This window comes from Apus apus, chromosome 12 (genome assembly GCF_020740795.1).
Source record: "Apus apus isolate bApuApu2 chromosome 12, bApuApu2.pri.cur, whole genome shotgun sequence".
NCBI classification, from domain to species: domain Eukaryota; kingdom Metazoa; phylum Chordata; class Aves; order Apodiformes; family Apodidae; genus Apus; species Apus apus.
In genome coordinates this window covers 9,769,419-9,792,549 of record NC_067293.1, presented here as the reverse complement: position 1 = coordinate 9,792,549, position 23,131 = coordinate 9,769,419, and the positions used below count along the sequence as shown (strand labels likewise).

At 37.2% G+C, this 23,131-nt stretch overlaps 1 protein-coding gene across 6 annotated transcripts; it reads right to left on the bottom strand.

Annotated features, from left to right (window-relative positions):
- Nucleotides 1-2,202: 2,202 nt before the first annotated feature.
- XIAP (X-linked inhibitor of apoptosis) lies at nt 2,203-20,304 on the bottom strand. Of its 6 annotated transcripts, none has more exons than XM_051630144.1 (9): nt 20,238-20,281; nt 17,754-17,869; nt 14,221-14,295; nt 10,002-10,908; nt 8,369-8,468; nt 6,804-6,882; nt 6,142-6,175; nt 5,119-5,343; nt 2,203-3,709 (listed from the first exon to the last, which is right to left on the bottom strand). In XM_051630144.1, the coding sequence occupies exons 2-9, from the start codon at nt 17,793-17,795 to the stop codon at nt 3,516-3,518; spliced, it is 1,656 nt and encodes a 551-aa protein (XP_051486104.1). In that variant the 5' UTR covers nt 17,796-17,869; nt 20,238-20,281; the 3' UTR covers nt 2,203-3,515. The 6 variants fall into 6 exon arrangements, with proteins under 6 accessions (XP_051486104.1, XP_051486107.1, XP_051486106.1 ...); XM_051630147.1 differs by lacking the exon at nt 20,238-20,281 and adding an exon at nt 13,753-13,895 and having other exon boundaries at nt 14,221-14,912; nt 17,754-17,771; XM_051630146.1 differs by lacking the exons at nt 17,754-17,869; nt 20,238-20,281 and adding exons at nt 13,753-13,895; nt 14,809-17,723.
- Between the last annotated feature and the right edge of the window lie 2,827 nt (nt 20,305-23,131).

The following is a 23,131-nucleotide window of genomic DNA, read 5'->3' as shown; positions in this document are numbered from 1 at the left end:
GGTGAAGAGCCAACCTTCCCTTCAGGCTTGCACATCATATGCTAGAACTTGCACGACTTGAAAGGCAGAACATTCTCTTCTGAGTAGTTACTAAATACTGTGGCAGCAAATATCACCACTTGTAACATTTAATCCTAGTATAAAACACTGCACAGGAACATGGCAACCAAGTGTCTGCATTAACCTCCCACGACTTATAATGAAATTCTAACAACCCATTGAATTTAAATTTTTGTTAATTTCAATAAAAACAAGCATAAATGCTCAACTTTTTAAAACCCATGTCCTAGGCCAATAAAAATGCTTTAAAAACTTTGACAAACTATTTGTCCTGGAGCTTCAAGCTGCACATACAGCTAACAAAAGTAAACACAGAAGCATTGCAGTCAAAACTAATCAGGCAATATTAAAATAAGTGTTTGAATACTCCTATTAAAAAAAAACAAAAACAAAACACCACTACTCTATCATAATTTAAAATCTTTCTCTTGTTCTGTGAGCTTCAGATCAAGCCCTAAAACGAATTTTAAGTATGGACAGCCAAGTATCTGTAGAGATACCAGCTGCAGCAATCAGTAAAGTCAGTATTATGTTTCAAGCCAGTAAGAAATAGCTAAATGCATAACAAGAAGATTGGATCAATGGGTTTTCCTTATTTGATCCTTCTGTTCCTAAATTAGGTTTGCAATTTCCATGTTTTCTAAACAAAACAGTTCCAGAACACATTATTAAAAACCCTTGTGAATCTCCCTCATATCTAAAACAGCAAATAGTTCTGTTGTTGCAAGTAAAATGAAAAGTAGGAAAGATTTTACATAGAAGGTACTAAAAGAAAGTTATTGAATACTGATAATTGAATATATTCCACAGCTCTTAATTCCAGGTAACTATAAAAATCAACTCCTGAGAAATGTTTGTCCTGCTTCTAACCTCCTTTTCAAAGCAACTGTGCCTCTATCCCCTTTACTTGCATCCTCCATTTCTATCTCTTTGAACACTCACTATCAGTACCCATGGAATTTCTTCTGTTTCTTAAAGATACTAAAAGTCAAAGTAATTTGAAAAAATATCATCCTAATTCAAACTGTCAAGAGTTGATGACTATGCTAATTATTTTTTCACATTTAGTCTGAATAGAACTCTGATTATAGTTTTTTAAAAACCTAAACCGACAGAGCAGTTATTTTGTGGTCTTGCTAACAAGCTTTTAACCCTTTAATGTTCCCGATTAAAATTTTAATTTGTATTATAGATGTATAATTATAGCTGCATCTTTTATAACATTTATTTAAAAGTTGCAGTAAGGGATACAGCACACCTTCTAAAAGTTAACAAGCTTGAACATAAAGCATTTATGGTATTTACTTGCATAACATTTGGGCAACATGTTCACCCTCCCCTTCAGTTTAAAGGTACAATTTGTGACCTACTTCCAGGCTTTCCTCGAACAGTTTACACACTAACATCCAAAATCATCTCCTTACTAGGATTTAGTTTTGTAATAGTTCTAAGTAAAATTTCGTCAAACTCTTTCCCAGGCAGGGCTTTGTTGAGCCACATGCCAAGTTCTGCAGCCTGTAAGTTGGATCCAGCTCATCCAGACAGTCTCCCTCACATGACTTTGGTCAAGGTTAGGTAACAAACCATCTGCTTCAGCAAGTTACCAGAACACGGTTTGCGACACAAACCAAACAAGGTAATTCAGGCAAGATACACGAGCACACAGGCCAACATCCCCCCGCCCCTGCCTTTAATTTCCCTTGAAAAGTACAGAACCCCCTTGTAAATGAAAATGGGAGCTAGAAACAAGGCAGTCAGAATTGCCAGTCCATACCTGTCCCGGAAAATCCCCATCTGCGTGGGTGATGTGAAACACTACACTTTTCACAAAGGCACAAAAAGTCAAAATACAACCATTCTGTGCTGAACTCTTTATGAATTTCTACTCATCACGTACTCCTAAGAACCAAATTATAATTTATTACAAAAAAAATAGTAAAATTAACATACTGTAATTTTATAATTAGTGAACTTTTTATTTATACAAACAATTAATTTTATTTCCTCTCCAATGAAAGTGTATTTGTTATCCTTAGTAACAGTCAGGTTAAATTAGTAACAGTTGACTTACAAAACAAAAATCCACCAGAAAGGAACCTTCTGTTACGACTTTTTTTTTGAATGTAGACTGAAACACACTGATCAAGGAACAACTGGGTTGCACTTTATTTCAAATATTCATAACATTACATCAGCATATAACCACAGCACATTTTAAAAAATAGAAAAAACTACATTAAATTTCTGTGTATTGGATTTAAAGCTTCTATAATGTGAAAAACTATATTCTGTATATTCTATATTTCTTAGTGTTTAGGGCTCAAAAATACATACATATTCACAGCTCCACAAAATAAGGAAGGCACATAATTCAGTAGACTAATTGTAAACCAGCTGCACTGAAACACAAAGCTATGACACTCTTTATTAGAGAGCTGAAGATCAATCAGTCCAGTAAGAAATAGTTTAAGTATTTTCAGGTGACTCTCACTAGAACAGTTTAGTTTTTTAATTTAAATGCTGCAAACTGACAAGAAAAATGAAAGATTACTAACATTGCTTGTGAATTACAAAAATAAAAATAAAGCATTTTCATGCAGACAGTTTAACCTTTAAAAAAAACCCAGAAAACAGAAGCACTGCAAGAAATTAGCAGATAAATGAGTTAGGACAATGCTAATATAAAAAAAAACCCACAAGAAAACAAACAACGAACACCTTTCTGTGTACAACAGTAAGTTTAAAATGAGACTGCTCCTTTCATGAAGTGCACGAAGTACACAAAATCTCCTTTACTTCTGTCGAATTCTCTTTTAAGGAACGAAATTTATGTACATTTTCTATACAGAGGTATTTTCATGAACAATGGATGGCTAAAACCAGGTTACTGAAGCCCATTTAAATATCTAAACCAGAAAAAAAATGGAGACTCAGGAGTTACGTATCAAAATAGACTCACTTGCAAGTAGCAGTAGCAAACAAGGTGAAATATCGCAGCAGGTTTACACATTCTCTGAATTATGTCACAACCAAAGTTGTAGAAATAAGAAAGTTTTCTATCTCATATAATGTTTTTGAGAAACTAAACTCTTAGATATAATTTAAAAAACTATTATATACATATATACTCACTTATTTACAAGTTTCATATAGGGCTAGACTCTTTAAATAACTATATTTGCATAACCTCCAGTCATACCGAAGTGAGGGAAAGGAATTATATAAATAAAGCTTTGCATTACTTAGGCTTTCCCAAATCAGGTTCATTAATTAAAGTTACAGAATATAAATATTTGCCTTTTAATATTTGTTTTTACATACCAAAAAAATCACTTAAGGAAAATAATTTTTTCAAATGTTACAATGTATGTAGAGTTTGACAGCACAAAACCCTAAATACTGCCATATGATTACATCCTGGAATTAACTGCATTTTTTACATTACACACGTTTCACTAATACATATAAACTTCCTGCCTTCTCATAATATCTGTACGACACAAAGGGCATTCATTAAGTGCTTCAGCACATTCCTTACAGGCAAGTAGGTGACCACATGGAATGAAGACAACTGATACTTCTTTAGCCATACAGATTTTACAAAGCTTTTCTTCCTGCAAGCGCCTCAACTTCTCTTCAGTACTGAGATCTAAGGAAAATAAACAGATAAAAGAAGTTAACATACGTAGTACCCCTGAATCTCTTTACTTTTTTTTTTCAATAGACAAAAGGACAGGGTTTTCTTCATCTGATATAAAGTCACAAATTTAAAAAGAAAAAAATTCACAAGAGAGACGAAACCAAGCTGCAGCATGGAATCCTCTTCCCCTCCAACCCCTCTCTCCATCTCATTACATCTCCCAGGCCAATGCAAGCAGGGAATTCAGGTACCTACATTCACAAGACCCTGAAACAACTCTAGAATTTAGGATATGCATATTTCAATCAGGAACCATTCTTTTCACAGCTTTCCCATTGACAACTTTCCCAAAAGTTGTACAGAAGGTGAAAGAAAGGCTTGCTGATACTAGTTAAGTAATTTGGAGGGGTTTTTTTTCAGAGCTTCCCCAATGTAAAAGAATGAGGATGTGATTTCCTTCCCTACCTCTGTTCTCTAAATGCTGATACTTCAAAGCCTTAATAATTTTTAATATAGAAAGAATACATTTTGCATTGTACATGAGCTCTTTATTCCAGTATGCCCCGTTTCAAAATGCAAGTTTCAAAAGCCCTCCCCTTCTCTACTTGGGGAAAGCTCTGCACAGCCAACCACAAAAATAGTGTCCATCTTCATTGCAAGATGTTTTTCCCCCCATAATGTCCATTAAAAATCTTATTTAAAAGAGTGGGCTGGTAAGATCACTGTTTATCATGCCAACCAGATGGTCTTCTCCCTCCCTTTGAATTCATCCATATGCTTGTCCTAAACCACAAGTCTCCTGCATTAGAAATCTTAGGTTTGGTCTATGTGCAGAGTGTACCACAATGGCTGCCTGAGCATAGTCTGCATGTCCAAGCACAGCTGGAACACAAATAATTTAAAGAAAAAAAAAACATCAGCTACAAGTGCAATTTCTCTTAAGTGGCCAAGAAAGAAAACCCTTCTATCCCAAGCAAAATTTTATAGTGAAAAATAAATAATCCCCTACTAAGATGTTTCATTTGGAGTATACTGAGTATTTGACAGAATGTTGCTGTGTCTATTTCATTTTGCCACCAGTCACCACATCTATAGTTACTGGTGCTTTTTTTAAAAAATGTTGTTACAATAATTTGGGCTTCTTAGTTAGCATGTATAACTTTTCCCAGAAGCACTAGTAGTTCAGTATTGTACACTTTTCAGGTATTAATACTATTTCATAGATATTTATAGATGCTGCTATGCTCAAATATTTAACATCCTCTTTGTTCAGCTTTTTTCCAATGTCCAAAAAGAAATACCTTGATTTTTAAGTTAAAATACCATAACTTCACCTAAGACTTGGATCAGAGGGTAGAATAAACAGATAATAATAAGTTATATTTCAATTACTATAAAGCTGATATGAAAGTACACACAGAGGTTTTGTAACTGAATAAGCTCATCTTGCTCAACTGGGATTTCATTTGGTTCTTCTTCCCTTGTATTTTCTTTTTGAGCACTTAAGTCTGCTACCAGATCCTCAACAGATATGTGACTTTCTCCAGACTTCTGCAATCTCTTTTCCATGGTGTTCCTAATATCAGACAAACTGAAACCCATGTCTATGGCACTTTGTACCAAAGGATTCTGGAAGAGATCAACTAAAACAAAAAATTAAAAAACACACAACAATGTAACAAGGATGAATCTGATTATCAGACAGCATTCTACTACATGTAAATGTCTAATTTCTTCCTAGCAAGACTGTTCAAAAACCAAAAAAATTTAACTAAATTTTCACTCTCATAAATGTGCAATGTGTGAAAGACTTCTAATATAGGTTTTGTGTAACCATTCTTATTAGCAACAGCTTATTACTCCCTGTGATGGAGCTGCCTCATTGTCTTCCTACTACTCCTTTAACTGTCTTGCCTTTTTATTGCCTGGTATTTGTGAAAAACATTGCAGGAATGTGTAATACTGGAACATATAACAAGATATTTCAGCTTTCTAGTCCTTCCCATTTAACAGACCAACTCTTTCTGCCTCATGAAAAGCAACACAGATTGTTTCATTTCAGCATTCTTTAAGATTCATCCCAAAGCACTACTAATTCAATACTTGGTGCATACTTGCTAGCTAAAAATAAGACTGCTTCCTATATGAACTTCTTTCATGATTAACATTCTTTACAATATTTATCCAACCACAATAAGATTTCCCCTAAGAGAAATAAAATTCATTCCACTATTATTTAAAAGCAATGGAAAAGCACCATCCAACAATTTTTCCTGTCTTGCTTTATTTAAAAATGCAACAGGGTTGTTTTTTTTTTTAATTAACCATTTACTTGGCTATATATGCACATATGGATATTCCAAAAAGGGGGGGTGTTTGTTTGGGTTATTGTTTTGTTTTGTGTGGGGTTTTTTGTTTGTTTGTTTATTTTAAACAGATACCTTTAGTAAGTCTTGTCCCTTCAGCAGCTTCTGTCTAGAATTGAAATATAAACAAGAGTTACAATTCTGGACAAGGTAAAAGGAAACTATACAGTTACAAGACAAAATAGCTATTTGAGCTCAGTTATGTCATTGACTGAAGCTATTGAATCTGCTCTGAACAACTGTAAAGGGATCAATGCTTTGTTACATCTTTTGTACTGTTTTAAATTGTCATTTAAACCCATCTTTGCTATAATAATAATTCTTAGTCCATCAAAGTATTCTAAAATAACATTAGTTTTACTTTTTAGTGACTGCATACAGTTAAACAATGCTCTGCCAACAAAAGAAAAAGTTTTTACTACACTTGAATAAAGAAATTATTAATTGTAAACCTTAGGTTCCCAGGCTATAAAAAAAACAAACAACAAACAGCACTTGTTTCATATCAAATATGCAAAATATCCAAGGTAACCACCTGTGATCCCACCTAAGGAGAACTGCAAGATCCAGAAACTCTGAATGACAGAACCAAAACATGGTTAGATGTCTTTCTGTCAATTAAAGCAGCAGGAGGACTAAATGATATTGAGATAATTAAAAGAGTAGCTCCATATGAAAATGATGTGAAAACTGCTTACTATTTTAACAAAATTATATTTAATAAGCAAGACACTTACTGTTGAATCCCTACATTCATCTCTTAAATGAACATTATTTATAAATTCTTGCCCCTTTTCCATTCTCACAAACCTGCACCTATAAATGAAAAAAATACAGTTACAATAAACTCCAGCTTCAGCAGTTACTTCACCTTCACAGTGTCCTGTTCATGGACATAGCATGCTGTGAGACTGATACCCTGCCACTGAAGTTTATGTGCAAACAAAAACTCCATATAAAACAGTTAATGATCTGAGAGGAAGTAATAAAATCTGACATTATTTAAATAAACTGAAACAAAATCAAACCCATGTAAAAAGGAGTAAAGTGTAGCGAGAAAGTGTCTTAACCATTCACTGCACCAAGCCAAAAACTTGGAAGGGAATCACTTTCAAGTGGCAGAGACTAAAAGTTACAAGCTGCCTGTACCACTATTGAAAAAAGAATCAGCTAATGCATAAACGCTCCGAGAAAAGCCTTTCACCACAGAAGACAAATTTGGCAGCTAACACAGAAAAAGTCATTGATTTTATCAAAGTTATACAAGTAACTAAGTCTTTGTACTTGGACAGCTTTTATTCACCTGTAAGAAACAATGAGTCACATACTATTCCTCCTTTCCTCATTACATATTTTAGACAAAATTGGCAGTCTTTCCAAAAACTACTGCTGGGTCCTTTAAAACCCTTTAAAATTATGTAGAAGTATGCTTTGAATTCAATACCACTACTGACTTCTTTGGGTTTGTTTACACCATGACAGAAGTTTAGTAAATTTATATCCCAACATGAGTTACAAACTTTCACATGTATGAAACTATTAAAATAACAATTAGAATGTAGTGCTTGGATCATGAGGGAGAAAAAAATCAGATACATTCACAAAACCTCACAATTCTGCTAGCTGATACTTCAGTTAAGTTCAGACACAAATCTTTTCTTCCCTTTAATAACTCTGACAAACAAGCTCATGTCCTGACACAGAAATCTCTTCCCTTTAATAATTCTGACAAACAAGCTCACATATAAACAATAATGATTTAAAAATTATTTCAAAGGTACAATTTCAGGGCAACCTTTCAGACTGAGCACCTCTACTGTTCTGCAACAGAATGAACAATCTCTTAGTTGTTCCCTCCACCTCTCGAAATTTATCTCTTTCCCCTCTATTTTAGAAAAACTCCCTCCTACCTCTCAAAGATGAAATTAGGTTAATGTTCACTTTTGAGGCCTCCAGTACAACATGAAAGCATACCCTGATAATTATACACAGAATTGCAGGACTACAGAAGGTAGAACATATGGAATAATAAAAATAAGGACCTCATTCCTTAAAATATTGTCTACTTATTGAAAAGGAAAAACAAACCATGGAAGACAACTGATATTCCTTTGGTGCCTGCATGACAAATGAAAGAGGAGGAAGTGGAAGAGGGCAACTAAAAAAGTCGCTTTCATAAAGCTAAACAATATTAAGCCATAGTCAATCTTCTGAAACCTTTATTAGTATATTATTATTAAAACGTACTATACTGCAAACAAGACTTAGACAAGCAACAGGGAAACAGTAAAAAATACCTTACCCAGGAAACCATTTGGCATGTTGATCCCACGGGTCTTCGTTTTTCTTCCACTCTTGCAATCCTCCACCACAGTGGAAACACACAACATGATCACCATTACCTGAGAAAACACATTAGAATAAAGTTACATACTTCCAGTAGACATAAGTTTTCAACTAAAATGTTCCCTTATTAAGAAATACTTTATTGATTTGCAATTGCAACCAAAATAACTCAATTCTAAAGGAGGACATAATGTGAATTATTTTTAACAAATGCTCAGGAGAGACGAGCTTAAAAATACAAAGTAAGAGTCACATGAAGTATCGATGAATTTTATTTTAGCAAGTAATGTTAAAGAGCAAAAGCTAAAAATCTATTATCAAATAGCCCAATCCACTGATAAACAAGCCACAAAGCCTTTTACCTCAACGCTGGTAGACTAAGTTGTTGACGTGTTTTTGGTCCTCCATGTCACCATAAGCGGGCTCTACAGAGCAATGGCATAACTGCCTGAAGAGATGTGGGCAGAAATTGCATTCTTCAGTTCTAGCGCTGTGCCTACCCTAATCAAAAACTGCACCAGAAACTGCTTAGATATTGTGTTTATTGAAATGAGAGGTGGTATGGACAGATTCTTCCTACAGAGCTAAATCATTCTCAGACCACATGAAACACAGTTTTCATAGAAGTCACTGGAACAGCCATAAGGTCTGAAAAGTTGGTGTCTGGTTAGTGCACCTCCACAATCTAGATCTTGATTGGCTGTGAAAAGCTAGGTGCTTCTAGGAATCCAAGAAATCAATAAAAACAGTTCTACTGGTTACAGATACTGCCCACAGATCACCCATACATGAATATATCAAAGGTTTTATTCAAAGCCACAAGTAAAACAAATGGAATCGGATTTAAAAGTTCTTCTGAGAACCACTAAGAGAGAAGCCAATTAAGATGAGAGCAAGCAATTATCCCAGATAATCCTCTTTTCTTTGTGACCTAATAAAAGCAACACTTTGTGCTTGTACAGCACCTCTCAGTGAAGACTTTCAAAGAGCTGTAACAGCACTGTGCAAGTCAATCCAACTGGGAAACCAATACACAGAAACACTGGAGTCTTATTCAAGTCAAACACTACCATGTCTAACAGTAAAAGTTTTTCCACTGGAGTCTGTCTGGGTTTGGGCATCTGCTAGTTTCAGGTGTCCAAATGCTTTGAGAATGTAAACAGGTGTTAACTAAATGAGATAGCACACAACTTGAGATTGTCTTGTTCACAGGCCTTGCTACAAGGCCACAAGCCTGCTCCTTAGACCTAATGTAGATTTCTGGAAGACAGTACTTCATTTAATAAAAAAACCCTCATCGTCAGTAATTGTCTTAGTGAAAGATGTATGATGAGGGTTCTGTCAGGCAAGGAAAACAAACTTTGATGTTTTACTGCTAAATACGAATTTATGACCAAGTTTATACTTTGCAATTAAAAATATTTGATATAATGAGTATCATTTTACACAAGAACTATGAAAAGTAATTTACAGAGTAAAGAAGTTCTGGCAAATCATTCTGTATTAGAATCACAAAATATTTATTTTTTTCATAACAAGACACAAAATTTCTCCATAGAAGATATCAGCCATTTTAAGCTCTGGCTTACCTATGCTATAGAACCCAGCTTCAGCAAGTTGCTCCTTGTCAACAGGATATATCCAAGTCAAAAATGTTTGTAAACGTCTTTCATATTTTGCCATAGATGGATTCCTTGGGTGCTGTGTATCGTTCAGACCACCCCTCCCAAGCTCAGCAGAAACAGATTCACTTGGAACATTTCCAACATCCCGTCCCAGCACAAAAAAGCATTTGGGAAAATGCCTCTTGTGTTCTGACCAAGCTATGTCACTGGGTTCCCACTGTTTCAATTTTCCACCACAACAAAAACATGCCACTTGATCACCAACACCTGTATAATAGAATCCAGCATTAGCTAATTCCTTTGGTGTCAGCTGGCCATTGAGGGGCCAGTTATAAAAGGACTTTAATCTTGTCTCTTCACTGCACATAGCAGGGTTTTTAGGATACAAAGTATCTGACATATCCACAACCTGCCTAGTTCTCAAGAGGTAATCTGCCTCCACATCAGAAGGGTCATCCAGAGTACATGGCAAGGCTGAATTGCTGGAACCATTTTCAGTTCTATGCTGGTAGTTCTGGGTGGGAGGATGTATGCTATTTTCCAGAAAAGCAGATTCAGTAATAAACTTGCAATCTGGGGAAAGGTTTTTGTGCCTCTCAACTGCAGAATCCCCAGGTGCCCATCCTTCAATAACTGTGTGGCAACTGAAGCATTTCACTTTGTCACCTTCTCCAGTATAAACAAAGCCAGCTTGTGCTAGTGCTGATGCTGAAACTGGACAGTCAAGTGGAAATTCAACAAAAGTTCCTAGTCGGTAGCATTCCTGTGCCCATTCCTGGTCATGATCAGCATCTGGAGTGGCACAAGCTTCCAAATTCTCTGGGCCGTTACACGTCATTGCTTCATAAGTCAGGCTCTCCTTCCAGATTTCCTAAACAAAGAATAAATGTATTATACACAGAATAATATATTATACACACATGCAGCCTGGAAACTAGCTAAATTAAACTAGCTATCCTTTATGTACTAAAATAGTGCCTCTTCCTCTTCTCTCACATTACCCTTGCCTGCCTCCCTGCCATGCAGAGACAGACACCAGCACATTAAAAACAAAAGAACAATAATTAAAAAACCAAACAAAAAACATAAAGAAAGGCAGAAAGATCATGAAGTTTTATGGGCCAATAGAAAATTACCTGGAAAACACACAGGTTCAGGCATTTATAGTTTTAAAAGCATATTCTACCTCTCCACAATCAAACACTGCAAGCATGAATTTCACAAAATACTTCTTAAAAGCTCTAGGCAAAACCCTGCCAAAAGGCTTCCAAACCTGATATACAAAGTTACTGAATTTAAAACACTGATCTAAGCCAGATCACACCTGCAAGCTTTTACAGTCTGGTTCTGAAACACCACTACCTTTATTTTTCCCCATATGAAGGCCATGGTCACCATGCCCATTACAGATGGGCATCAACTGGTAAAACCACCAATGAAAAAAAAGCCTATGGCTTGTGTTATATTGTAAAGTAGATACAGTTTTATTTGTAACAAAATATCTTGTTAAATACACTACCAGATATTTCACTGGGACATTTTTACCAAAGTGCTGTGCTCTGCTTTTAATATCCATGTCTTGGACTACCCAGCACTCATGCTCATGCCCTGCCCACACTCACTGTCAAACGTACAAACCAGTTCCTGCGCCTCTGCCATCACCTCAGCTTTTCCTCCCTTCCGTCCTTGAAGAAATGTCATTCTTCTTACCACCTGTCCCACATTCCTATTCCTGCCTACACTTTTCCAGGATGATTACCAGCTTCCAGTCCTGCCCTGCACCCTCCGTGCCAAAGGTGGCTCAGGGCACTCGGACAAGTCAATTCTCTCCTGAGGATCAAAGAAAGCAACTTGGTTCCCACAGGCCCTTGTGCAAGAACCACAAACTGACACATCCCAAGACGGATGAAATCAGGACACAGTAAAAATTCACCTCTTTGTCTGACAAGTGCAGTGATATTATTGACTTGGAAAGTCTTGGATAAAACACAGGCTACTGCTGATAGATATCTCAGACGTACTCCTTTATTTAAAGTGGGAAATTAAATTTTTATAATACTGCCTAAATGCACTTCTTAACACAAAGCAATTAGCAAAAATAAATGCATGTAAGGAAGAAAATTAGTATTTATTTGAACAAGTGTTGTCCTCTGCTTTCTATATGAATCCTGAAGTAGATACATTTCCTCTATAAGGTAGGCCATCAGGCAAAAAATTACCTTCCTCAACACCTGCACGAATATTGATTGTAATTTCTGTAAAGTCAATGCAGATGTTACAATTATAATAATACCTTATATAAGACCAGATTTACCTTCTACAAGGCAGGAGGGCAAAATATTTTATTTTTTCTTTTTCCAGAAAGGGGAGGAGAATATTACAACGACTATGCATTGCAGGATTGCTGCATCCTTTGCCAGGATGACACAGATAATTAACCTATAAGCAGGTTGAGAAAACATGACCTTAGCAACCCAGCATGCTTGTTTCATGTAATCATGGACACAAGACTACTTCTGAGCACCAGCTTTAATTCTTTCTAAGTCAGTTCGTGACTAATGTAGCAACACTAGAAATTATACTGTGGTTTTCTGTTTTAGCTTAGCACATTCAAAAATAGCTTCTGAATAAATTAACATTGACTGACCTACAGATCTGACCTATATGCTTGTTTTGACTTTGACAGGCAAAAAATATCAGTAATTACACGTAGCAATATGAAAGCTGTCACAATACATGTATTTTGTAATATATGCATGTATCCTGGAAACCATCAATTTTTTGTAACACAAGAGCAAAATTTAATGTTTCTTTACATTTTTTTTTTCTAAATCCTCTAGGACTGTTCCTGTAAAGATCTCAAGTGATCTTATGGGTCTATTACTGCATTAATAAAATAATTTGTATTGCTCAGATACCATTAGCTGCAAACCAATTTTCTTATTTGCATGCCTGAAAGACTTTCTACAAGAAGATAAACAAGGCCTACCTCACATCCTTCAGAGATTCCTTTTCAAAATGTATGTTGAAAAAACAAAACAAATGCATATGCTTTCAATGTATAAATAGCAGCATATCTTAATTTCTGATTTATTTGTACAAAAATGAGTTCAGAAACAGTGAAAAAAAAACTCATCCTATTTCAATGTTTACATATCAACTTTTTCGTTAATATTTACGTTAAAATCAGACCCCCTACACTCTCTTCTGATCTGTTGCATACAAGATAATTGTGTAAAATCAGAAACAATCTATTCAGCCATTCTCTGTAACTTGCCCTCCCTGCTGCTAGTGAAATCAAGGGTAAGAGAGACCAAGGTTTATGCCTGACAGATCACAGATCTCAAGAACTTAGTGGAGACAGAAAGATCACTCTTAGTTTGTGCTTTTGTTCCTTATCCCATATGAGGTGACCATAAACTAGAATGATTACTATGATACATGAATTAAAAAAAAAGTTCAAGACAGAATTAATTATCCACCCATGTCTCATAAACTACCTGGTACACGTTCTAAGCACCACTTAGCTGCTCTGTTACCAAAACTCAAAATCTGTCATTCTTATAAAGAAAAAAGTCTGACAGAGCAGTATTATATGTATAAAGAATAGATTAATATATACCAAGTGCATATATATATGCGTATCTTCATGATAACACAAATGCACTGCTTACAGTAAGGAATTATTTTTCATAGGCTAAAGAAGATATTTTACCAAAGCAATTTGAACAAATATTCTTAGGGCCCAGATTCTCCAGTGCCCTCTGACAGGGATGACCTTCAAATCATCCTTATGTTGGAAGAGCAAGCCTGGGTCTTGCAGTACTTTTCCGGATTCTCTTCACCAAAATTCTCCCCCTCCAACATAAAAAAAATAAAAATAATTAAGAAAACTAATAACTTTTTTTTGTAAATAAGCTTTTTAAGCTTTTTAGATAATTTCATTCCAAAGACCCCATTTATTTTAAAGTAGGCTTCATTTTCAGAGTGTCTATAAACATAATGCTTAATTATGCATTTTCTCCTCCCAAAATAACATCTCACTTTTAAAATTACAGGCTACAGAACTCAAAGTAACATGTAGGTGGTATGCCTCATTTATGACAGGCTTTCTTAACAGCAATAACAGCATGAGTTTTAAACTATTACTTAAATCAGCTTGTACTAGTTGTACTCTACTTACTCTATTGATCCTCTTGAGGTTTCCTGGAAAGATGTGTGTGTATTTTAACAACACGAAGGAACTGAGAAGGAAACACTTGAGCAAAGACAGAAAGAGGGAAGAAGGGGATCAAACACTAAACTGAAATACTACAAATCAGGATGTAGATTATATTAAATTAAGATGTTATTTTTCAGTTTTATTGATTAATTAACTGTAAATGCCAGACAAAAAATATACCAACAGAACTACCTAAAATTTAGCCACTGTACTACCCTCAAGTACAATGGAAATCATAGGATAAGCCTTTCAGCCAAACCTAACAGAAGTATCTGAATCAGAACAAAACAAAAACCCTCTATGCACTGTACTGGAAGTTCTAGTAATTAAACTGAAAAACCTATATGTAATGCATTAATGAATCAGAACATTAGCAGTTTTATTCTTTCAAACAGTGCTTCTGCAGTGCTATGAATACTGTTAACATGGTGAATAAGAAAATTATGTCCTCAACAAGGCAATAATCAAAAAATCTGCCAGATTTGGATTCTCTGGAGGCAAACAATCCATCTCAACCCTCACAATCCAAACAGTGCAAAAAGGATATACCAAAAGAACAGTAAATCCTGACAGAAGGTCCAATTGCCACAGATCAATTCTTTAATATGAAGTAACTGTTTCAAACGGTATCACCCACATTATTTCATCTTGATCTGTTGGAGCAGAAAGATTTAATCATCATTCCAAAAGCCTCTCAAAATCATGTCTAAATACTGTAAAGGACAGAAGCAGGACAAATCCCTCATAGGTATCTGCTAGCTTTAATAACACTCCATCTGCATTATGAAGCCCTTTCCTTGTAACAGCCCCTCTAAACATATTTGGTTTGCATTTCAGTATAGTTTTATGTAAGAGAAAAAGACATGAACATACTTATTAGCACTGAAGGAAACTATTCACCTGTGTAAGTACTGCTTTAAATACAACATCAGTATTCCTTTGAATGCAACATCAATTATTTCTATTTCAAATAATTGCTAAAATCAACTGTTCAAAGTGTAATTAAAACTAGTTTAGGAATAATATTTCTACACAGGTATTTTAACAGTTTCCTTACTCCAACTAACTGGACTAACAATTTAGAACAATATCTTGCAACGTAACAGCACTCATTCAAACAGTAGCTGCAAAAGAAAAATAACAAAGTAGATTTATGAGTGATTTATGGCAAAGAAACAAATTCGTAAAAAGCAGGTAACTAAGGTGTGTACACAAGACTTCAGAATACATACCAGCAGCAAACCCAATTCAGAGAAAATACTTCATGCATTTGGAAGTTAATTAAGCCTTTCTGCAAAGGTTTAACGACTTAAAAGTAGAAGGTCAAGGAATATTAAAGTTCAGCTTCCAGGGAAGTTCATCAATCCAGGGGATTTTTTAAAATATTATCGAAACATTAAATCTATTCGGATATATGCACTCAGTAAACAAAGCCTATTTTAGCCTGAAAGACTTCCAGAGGCTGAGACAAGTTTAATCTGAAGGTGATTGTCACAAGACACCTCCCACATACAAGCTACAGAACCAATTTATACAGTCTACTGGTTATGTTTGAGAAGAAAAAAAAAAAAAAGGTAAAAAATTTAACTTATTCAAAATGCAAAATTGTATGCCATGGTTTTGCAAGCCAAACATATTTGATTCAGGCTTAAAAATGATTTTATGCAAAAATACATCATCATATTATTTAGATCTAAAATACTTCAAAGACAGAATTATGAAACCTGCTTTTCTCTTTCAAGTATATTAGATATTATTATTTCCATTCTTAATCCTAAAACAGATTGGCATTTTAAACAGTTATTTTTAATTCTTCCACAAGAAGCACGGCAGTAATCTCCATGGCAGTAACCACCTTGCACAGCCTCATGTTCCTGACCAAAGGGTACATAAACATAAGGCTTCTACCACTTGACATGCTCACAATATTAGTGTTCATTATTCCCTGAATTTTGAAATGTGAGAGTAGTGCACCAAGTAAATATCAAACAGAACATACTGCTCCAGCTGACGCACAGATTATGCATATGTCACTTCACTGAATTTCACTTTGTGTCTGTTCAGCTGCAATTAGATCAAGGAAGGTGCATGCTGCTAACTGAAAGCAAACTTACAAAGACAAAACCAAAATAAATACAGGATTTATTTAAACAGCGTTTACAAATCCTGGCACTTTTACATCTAATTATCAATAGACATTTAAAAAAAATTCTGCTTAGAGAATTTTTTTTTACTTCACTTTATAAAGAGGGTATCTACATGCCTTTTGATTCAGTGCCAAGGCTTACATAAATCCATCAGCTCAGCTTTATTTTTTGTTTTTCAAACAGGTTCTACTTATCTTCCCACCAGGGTTTATCATCAGGGGAAGTCAGTCAGCTGCTCAAGGTTATAGTAGGCTCTTAGATCCTCCCAATACTTGACTCTAGTCATAAAGACTTTTACAATCCCTCCACCTTAGAAAGAAATATAATCAGGCCAACAGAAACATACCATTTTGAGAATTATTTTCATACTGTATTTTACTTCATAAAGAAGTCATGAGCATGGAATAGAGCAATAAACAAGAAGAACAGATTCATGACAGTGCTCTCAGTAGGTAACAGAGGGACAAATTTCTGACAGCCAACTGGAATGAATCCCCTACTGATGACAGTACATAAAAATACAGGGGGGGAGGTAGGAAACAAATTTTTTTTAAAACCCCTAAAAACCCAAAACCAACACAGAAAAAATCCACCAAACCCCAAGGATACTGAGATGGAGAGAGAGGTTAAAGGTAAAACCAGAGAACAGAGGCAGCAACACCAAGAGCACAAGACTTCAAATAACCCCCCATCATAACAAAACTATAAAAAAGGAGCAATCCTGATGGTCTCAGATTTCTCTGACACTCCCAATAAAATGTTTTATTCACAGCATAAGAAGGAATATAATTAAGTATTTTTCATTAAAGGCCCTGTACTCCTGTCAATCATGCAGATATCTGTGTATAATTTAGCTATCAATTTTTAATTACAAGGTCACTTGAATTGCACTATTAAAGCTTACTGAGATTCTCTAAGCATTCTTTCAGACAAATCATAAGGAAATAATAATTCTTATGTTTCTTCCCACACACACACACACTTTTTTTTTCCCCACTTTGGAAAATCAACCTATTAGTTATTCCATCCTGTTCCCATAACCTTTACCAATATCTTAATTTGCTTCATTATTCTACTGTTCTCTCTCTTATACAAGACTTTTTACACAACTGACTGTGAAAATAATTTCCAAAATCAGTAGTACAACACCACCATTTACCTATACATCTGCCAGGAAATTAGGATGACTTGGGGAATAATTCTAATTATAATACTGTACCAAGAGCGAAACATGAAAGTTGCACCTATGGAAAACACTGTGCTTGCCTTTCTATCTAACAAGAAACTATCTGAAACATAGAAAGGGACGAAAACAAACTGCAAGGTATGTGTAACTACATTACGCACTTTATATGACAGGAGTGATGCTTCATTCAAGCTTTGCTGCATGTCCTCTTCAGCCTTAACATATGTTCAGACTTAATGGACAGCTATGTTTTTCATGTTCAAAAATCATGCTGTTTCTGGAGCAAGACAGAGCACATGCCATGAAAAATGAAAACCAAAGGACTGTAAGCTGTTAAGTCCTGAAACAAAAAAATGCAAAGAGTACTTGAAATAGATTTTCCCTGAGAAGTACTATCAAATAGATCAAGTTTAGTAATAGATTAACCAAGGCAGCTACTGGTTTCATCTCGATTTTTTTTCTTTAGAACAAATTCCAGTATTTATATTCCTATTGGTAGAAAAAAGGTTTATAATCTTCCTTTTCACATAACCGTTAGCATAGTATATGAAGGCACAACCCCAAAACTACTATTTAAATAAATAAATAATTAAAAAATTCTATCACTTGTCCAGGAAATCCAAATCAAAGCATATTCTGAAGTTGAAAGAGTCTGATGTCAGGGCAAGTCTGAAATTCAGATGTTTCACTGAAACTAGCAAAGAACATAAGACTGGGGAGACTGCAAAAGATACACAGAGGGCAAAACAAACCCCTGGAATTAAAAACTAGAGGGCCAAAAAAAAGGAAAAAGACCATTAACAGCAGAGAGAATAACATAAAATGATCCAGCCTGCTCTCTCCTAGGAAATCTTGCATCTGATTATAAATCGGATTTTCTGAAACACTTCTGCTCCCTGCAGCTGCCTCACCCACCCTGGGAGGACAGCAACACAGGCAGAAGCATTATCACAGGTACACAGAGGCCTGAAATGAAATCCATCTTCATACTTCATAAAATGAGGTATGAACACACATTTTCTGACTGTTCTGGTAACAAATACAAGTCTGCCTCACATGAGGAAGCAGTCAAAAAAATCCAACAGCCAATCAACAACTCTCATCAGAATTCCTCTAGTTTTGTTGCTGGTTACAAAGGGCAAAGTCAGAGGAGGTACAGAACAATCATTAACTTATTCCTTTGTCCTCCTCGACCAATGTTGTAGGTGCCAAGTTTTCTACAGAAAGTAGTAGTTGAGTGTTCTTTAAATGGCCTCAGAGAAAACTGCAAAGCAAACTATAGCAAAATTAAGCACTTCAGAAAATGAAAACTATCCAAATATAAGCTTAATCAACAAATTCATCACATGAAAACCGCTATCTTAGAGAATACTTCACTATTGTCTTCTCTATTATGTGGTGATTCATTTAAAGATAAACAAAAAGCAGATTAAGTTAATGTATATCCTCTTGCTCTTTAAGACATTAGATTAAAAAAAGTGTTTGACAAAAAAAGTGATTTTGTTTTTCCCCCCAGTTGGTTGCTTTTTCTTCAAGTTGGTCTACTGTAAGATCTTGTAGTTTCTAATTGTTCATTTAAGAAACAAAATCTTCCTATTTAGCTATATGAAGTTCTAAAAACACCACATAAGTTTATAGCAATGGAGGAATAATGCAAGCAGTTTTGCAAAAATATCTAAAAGCAGTTTCAAGAACAAATTTACACTTTTTAGCAGATGCAAATTAAAAACTGCTAATGAGGAAAGAAATTACCAAGACTAAAAGAAGTTCAGCTATAGGGCTTCTATCGGGAACACAGGAGTATCAGAGAGAAAGCAGTACAGAAAGAGAAGCATCCTGTTAAAGAGGAATGTACCAGCACAAATCAAAAGCCACTGTGCAAAAGCTCTTGCAGTTTGAATTACAGCTGAAAAAAACCGAAAACAACTGAGTGAACTTCTTCCTGCAGAATTCTTAACAACTACCGAATCATTGCCGCAAGAAACCCGAACAAACCTGCACTTTTAATTAACAAGAAGCAAAAAGGGTATTCTAGGAAGTGATGGTCTATTAAACAAAAACACTAAACCAAACAAAAAGGAAAAGTGGGCAAAGGGAGACAATACTCAAATATGTCAAAAGAACCGAAGACGAGCACAATCGTGCGCATCAGCACAGCAAGTTTTTCTTTCCCTTACGTGAAGGCAACACTTTTTCAACGTTCTACTCGGGGGAAGGCCGCCTGCGGACGCTCACACCGGCAGCCGGGGCCCGGCCCGCAGTGCCGCCCGGAGGGGCCGGGCTCAGGGTGACCCGGTGGGACAGGCCCGGCCCGGCCCGGCGGCACCGGCAGCTCAGGGCGGCGGGAGCGCGCCCCGTTCCCACGGCAACGGCTGCCCCGGCGGGCGCCACGGCCGCCCCCCCCCCCCCCCCGGGAGAGTCCAGGGGCAGCAGCGCCCCCGCCAACCCCCGGGGCAACCGGCGTCGCCCCCGTTAGGGGCGGGAAGACCCGGGCAGCGCGGAGGGTGCCAGTCCCTGCCCCTCGCGGGGAGCCCCGCCGTGCTGCCCGCGGCAGAGACAGCCTCCAGAGCGGACAGCCGAACGGCCCACCCCGCCCTCTGCCTCAGGGTCCCGACAGCCGCGGCCGCGCCTGCCTGACGACTCACCGCGCCGCGTCCCCGCCGCGCCGGCCCCGGCGGCGGAACCCGCCCCGCGGCCGCGGCACGCCGAGAAAATGGCGGCTCCCAGCAGCCCCTGCGGCGCCGCGCCGCGGCGGCGAGCAGGGAGCAGCGCCCTCTGGCGGGCCGGGGGAGGGCGCGGCAGGGCCGGGCCGCGGGCAGGGGCGACCCCTGGCGGCGGCGGGCGGGAGGCGCAGGGCGGAGCGCGCGAGCTGCCCTTCCCGGGAGCCAGCGGAGGTGGCGGCTGTGCCGGCTGGAGCGGCCTGCCAGCGCCTGCGGGGCTGCGGAGCTGGGAGGGACCTTCTACAAGGACATGGGGTAATGGTCTTGTGGAAGACAATTAGATATTAGGGAGAAATTCTTCCCCGTGAGGGCGGTGAGACACGGGCACAGGGTGCCCCGGAAGCTGTGGCTGCCCCCTCCCTGGCCGTGCTGAGGGGCAGGTTGGATGGGGCTTGGAGCAGCCTGGGCTGGTGGGAGGTGTCCCTGCCCATGCAGGGGGGTTGGGACTGGATGATCTGTAAGGTCCCTTACATCCCAAACCATTCTATGATTTTATGATGGTTCAATGATTCTGCTTCTCTGTCCCCTCTGTCTCAGCTCCCACCGGCCTAGCTGGGCCTGGGGCTCCCTCTCCTCCCTCAGCATCCCCAACAGCCCCTTCATTTCACACCATCTTCTCTGTACAGCTTTTGGTCTGGAGCATGCTAATCTCTGTCCTCTCCTTGCTCTTACCCCTTGTTCCCCGCAATTATGTCTGGTTATGACTAAACCAAGGGCAGTGCAATGAGGAGGGGAGCTCCCAGATGGTCTCTCCAGGGCTGGTCTGCAGCCTGTGGGGCCCCTAAAGTCTCACAGATGCCTTCTCCAGCCAACTGACAAAAGCAATACTAATAAAGTCACAAGACTGACCTAAACAAGGTGTGGTTCTTAAGAACCACCTTGACTGAAAGATTATATGTCAGTGCAGTTATTTGTTCTGAAATTTATAGACTTCACTTAACTGGCTGTGTAAGGGAATTCAGAAATAATCTGCAAGATGCTTATTTCCTCAGCTCTCACAGAAGACGTGAGATGCCTACCACCAATGCTTCTCGGTACAGGGCAGGTGCCCTCATGATTGATCCAACAAATTTTAATGTAGCCAAGATACTTGGCTTTATGTAGGGGACCTGCTTCCTACTATGCTCAAGAGAAGTCAGTTGGAGTAATGCTCTCAAACTTTCTTGGTTTTGCCATTGTGCATATGATCAGTAATAACTTATTTTTTCAAATCATATCACTCAGAAAACTTGTGGCAGATTATTTGGGACAATTTCAGGAGTAGTCTAATTATACAATGTGCCATAATATTTGCAAATTCCAGGCTTTAAACTGAAAGCCCTTTTGGATAAGGATTGTTTCTCACTTTATGTTGTCCAGCATCTACTCAGACTCCAATGTGATTCAAGGCTTCTAATTAATTTAAGGTACTATAATAACTTCCATTACTGAAAATAATGAAATAGTAATGAACACCCTTTGGTCAAATAGAAAAAAATCGTAATGAATATTCAGTAATCAGTAACAATACTCATTAACTTGGGGTGCAAGTCCACATACTACTTGCTCTTTCTCCAAAAAAGAATGACCAACAACATAAAATGTAGCATTTACTGATGCAGCTTAATGGTAATGCTGAGCCTCTAAGAAATTAAAGATTTCCCTGAACTAGATGAAAAATAATTTAAAAGTCAGAGATTTTTTAAATGCATTGAGACTAATGAAATAGTACCAGAAAAGAGACTACTACAGATAGGTTCTTGTTAATATTTCTCTTAAAAGAAAACAACAGTTTGACTGCAATGCTAGAAACCTTTTGAAATCTGATACTGCAAACATGTGATGATGCCCATGATTTACTTTAGGCAAAGTAATCTACTTAGCTTACAATCTAATGGAAGTCCTGTAGGTGTAATACTTATACTTATTATTCTGAAAAAAAAAATAAATAAATGACAGTGGCTCTCAGAAGTAATTCTATACTTGTTTCCATACTCTGGCATCTGGTAAGGTTACTACAGCCCTCAGTCCTTCATGAGAATAAATAACTTTTCCAGTCCCTCACTGGTAATCCATGGGCCAGTTTCTCAGGGGTTTGGCATTTCTCTCAAGTTGAAATCTTCAGGGCATCTGTATAGGGTGAAAACAAGAAACTGAGTAATTGCTAAACAAGAAAACTATACTGGAAATGTGGACAATTTTTCAGGGAAATACTAAAAACCTGTTATTTAAGTATTTTGGGGATGTTCTTTAATGTGAACAGAGATGGCCTCAAGAAATATGCTATGGAAACAAATCACTTTAGACACACAGCTGACTGAAATGTTAAAACATACCTCTCAAGTAAATAGTCTAAATCTCTGTCTCTTCTGTAATGTATGCACATACCATTTTTCTTTTTTTTTCATTTGTATTCTCTCTTTCCTTAAGAGAAAAAAAGAAAATCACAAACCATAGAAGTCTTGAGCATCATAGGCAATATTTGTGTGAGCCAGACAGAATTTGATTGCCTAAAAATACCAAGATGATAATGGTGCATGTTTCACTATCTGAGAAATAGCTCTGTTGCAGTAGCAAGTCACATCAGTCTAAACTCATTTCACATCAGTCCAAACCAAGATAATTTATTTAAGGATCATTGGCATAATATGACACAGTAAGAGGCCTGTACCTTAATACTCCAATGTGAACATGAATATTTAATCTTATAAATCCTTGTCATACCGCATTATTAATACATTCATTAGCAATGATTTTCACAAAGGCCATTGCTCTGTTGTGGTTTGATACTTTTCCAAATGCAGCAGATTGTTTTTAGCCATCACAAGGTATTTTTACAG

Excerpts from the sequence above, each read along its gene's own strand:
- XIAP (XM_051630144.1), bottom strand. The coding sequence starts at position 17,795 with ATGCAGCAAAGCTTGAATGAAGCATCACTCCTGTCATATAAA. Across the intron at positions 5,344-6,141 it reads AGGGACAAGACTTACTAAAG|TTGATCTCTTCCAGAATCCT; the intron begins GTATCTGTTTAA and ends TTTTTGTTTTAG. Across the intron at positions 3,710-5,118 it reads TATTCAGTTACAAAACCTCT|ATCTCAGTACTGAAGAGAAG; the intron begins GTGTGTACTTTC and ends TATTTTCCTTAG.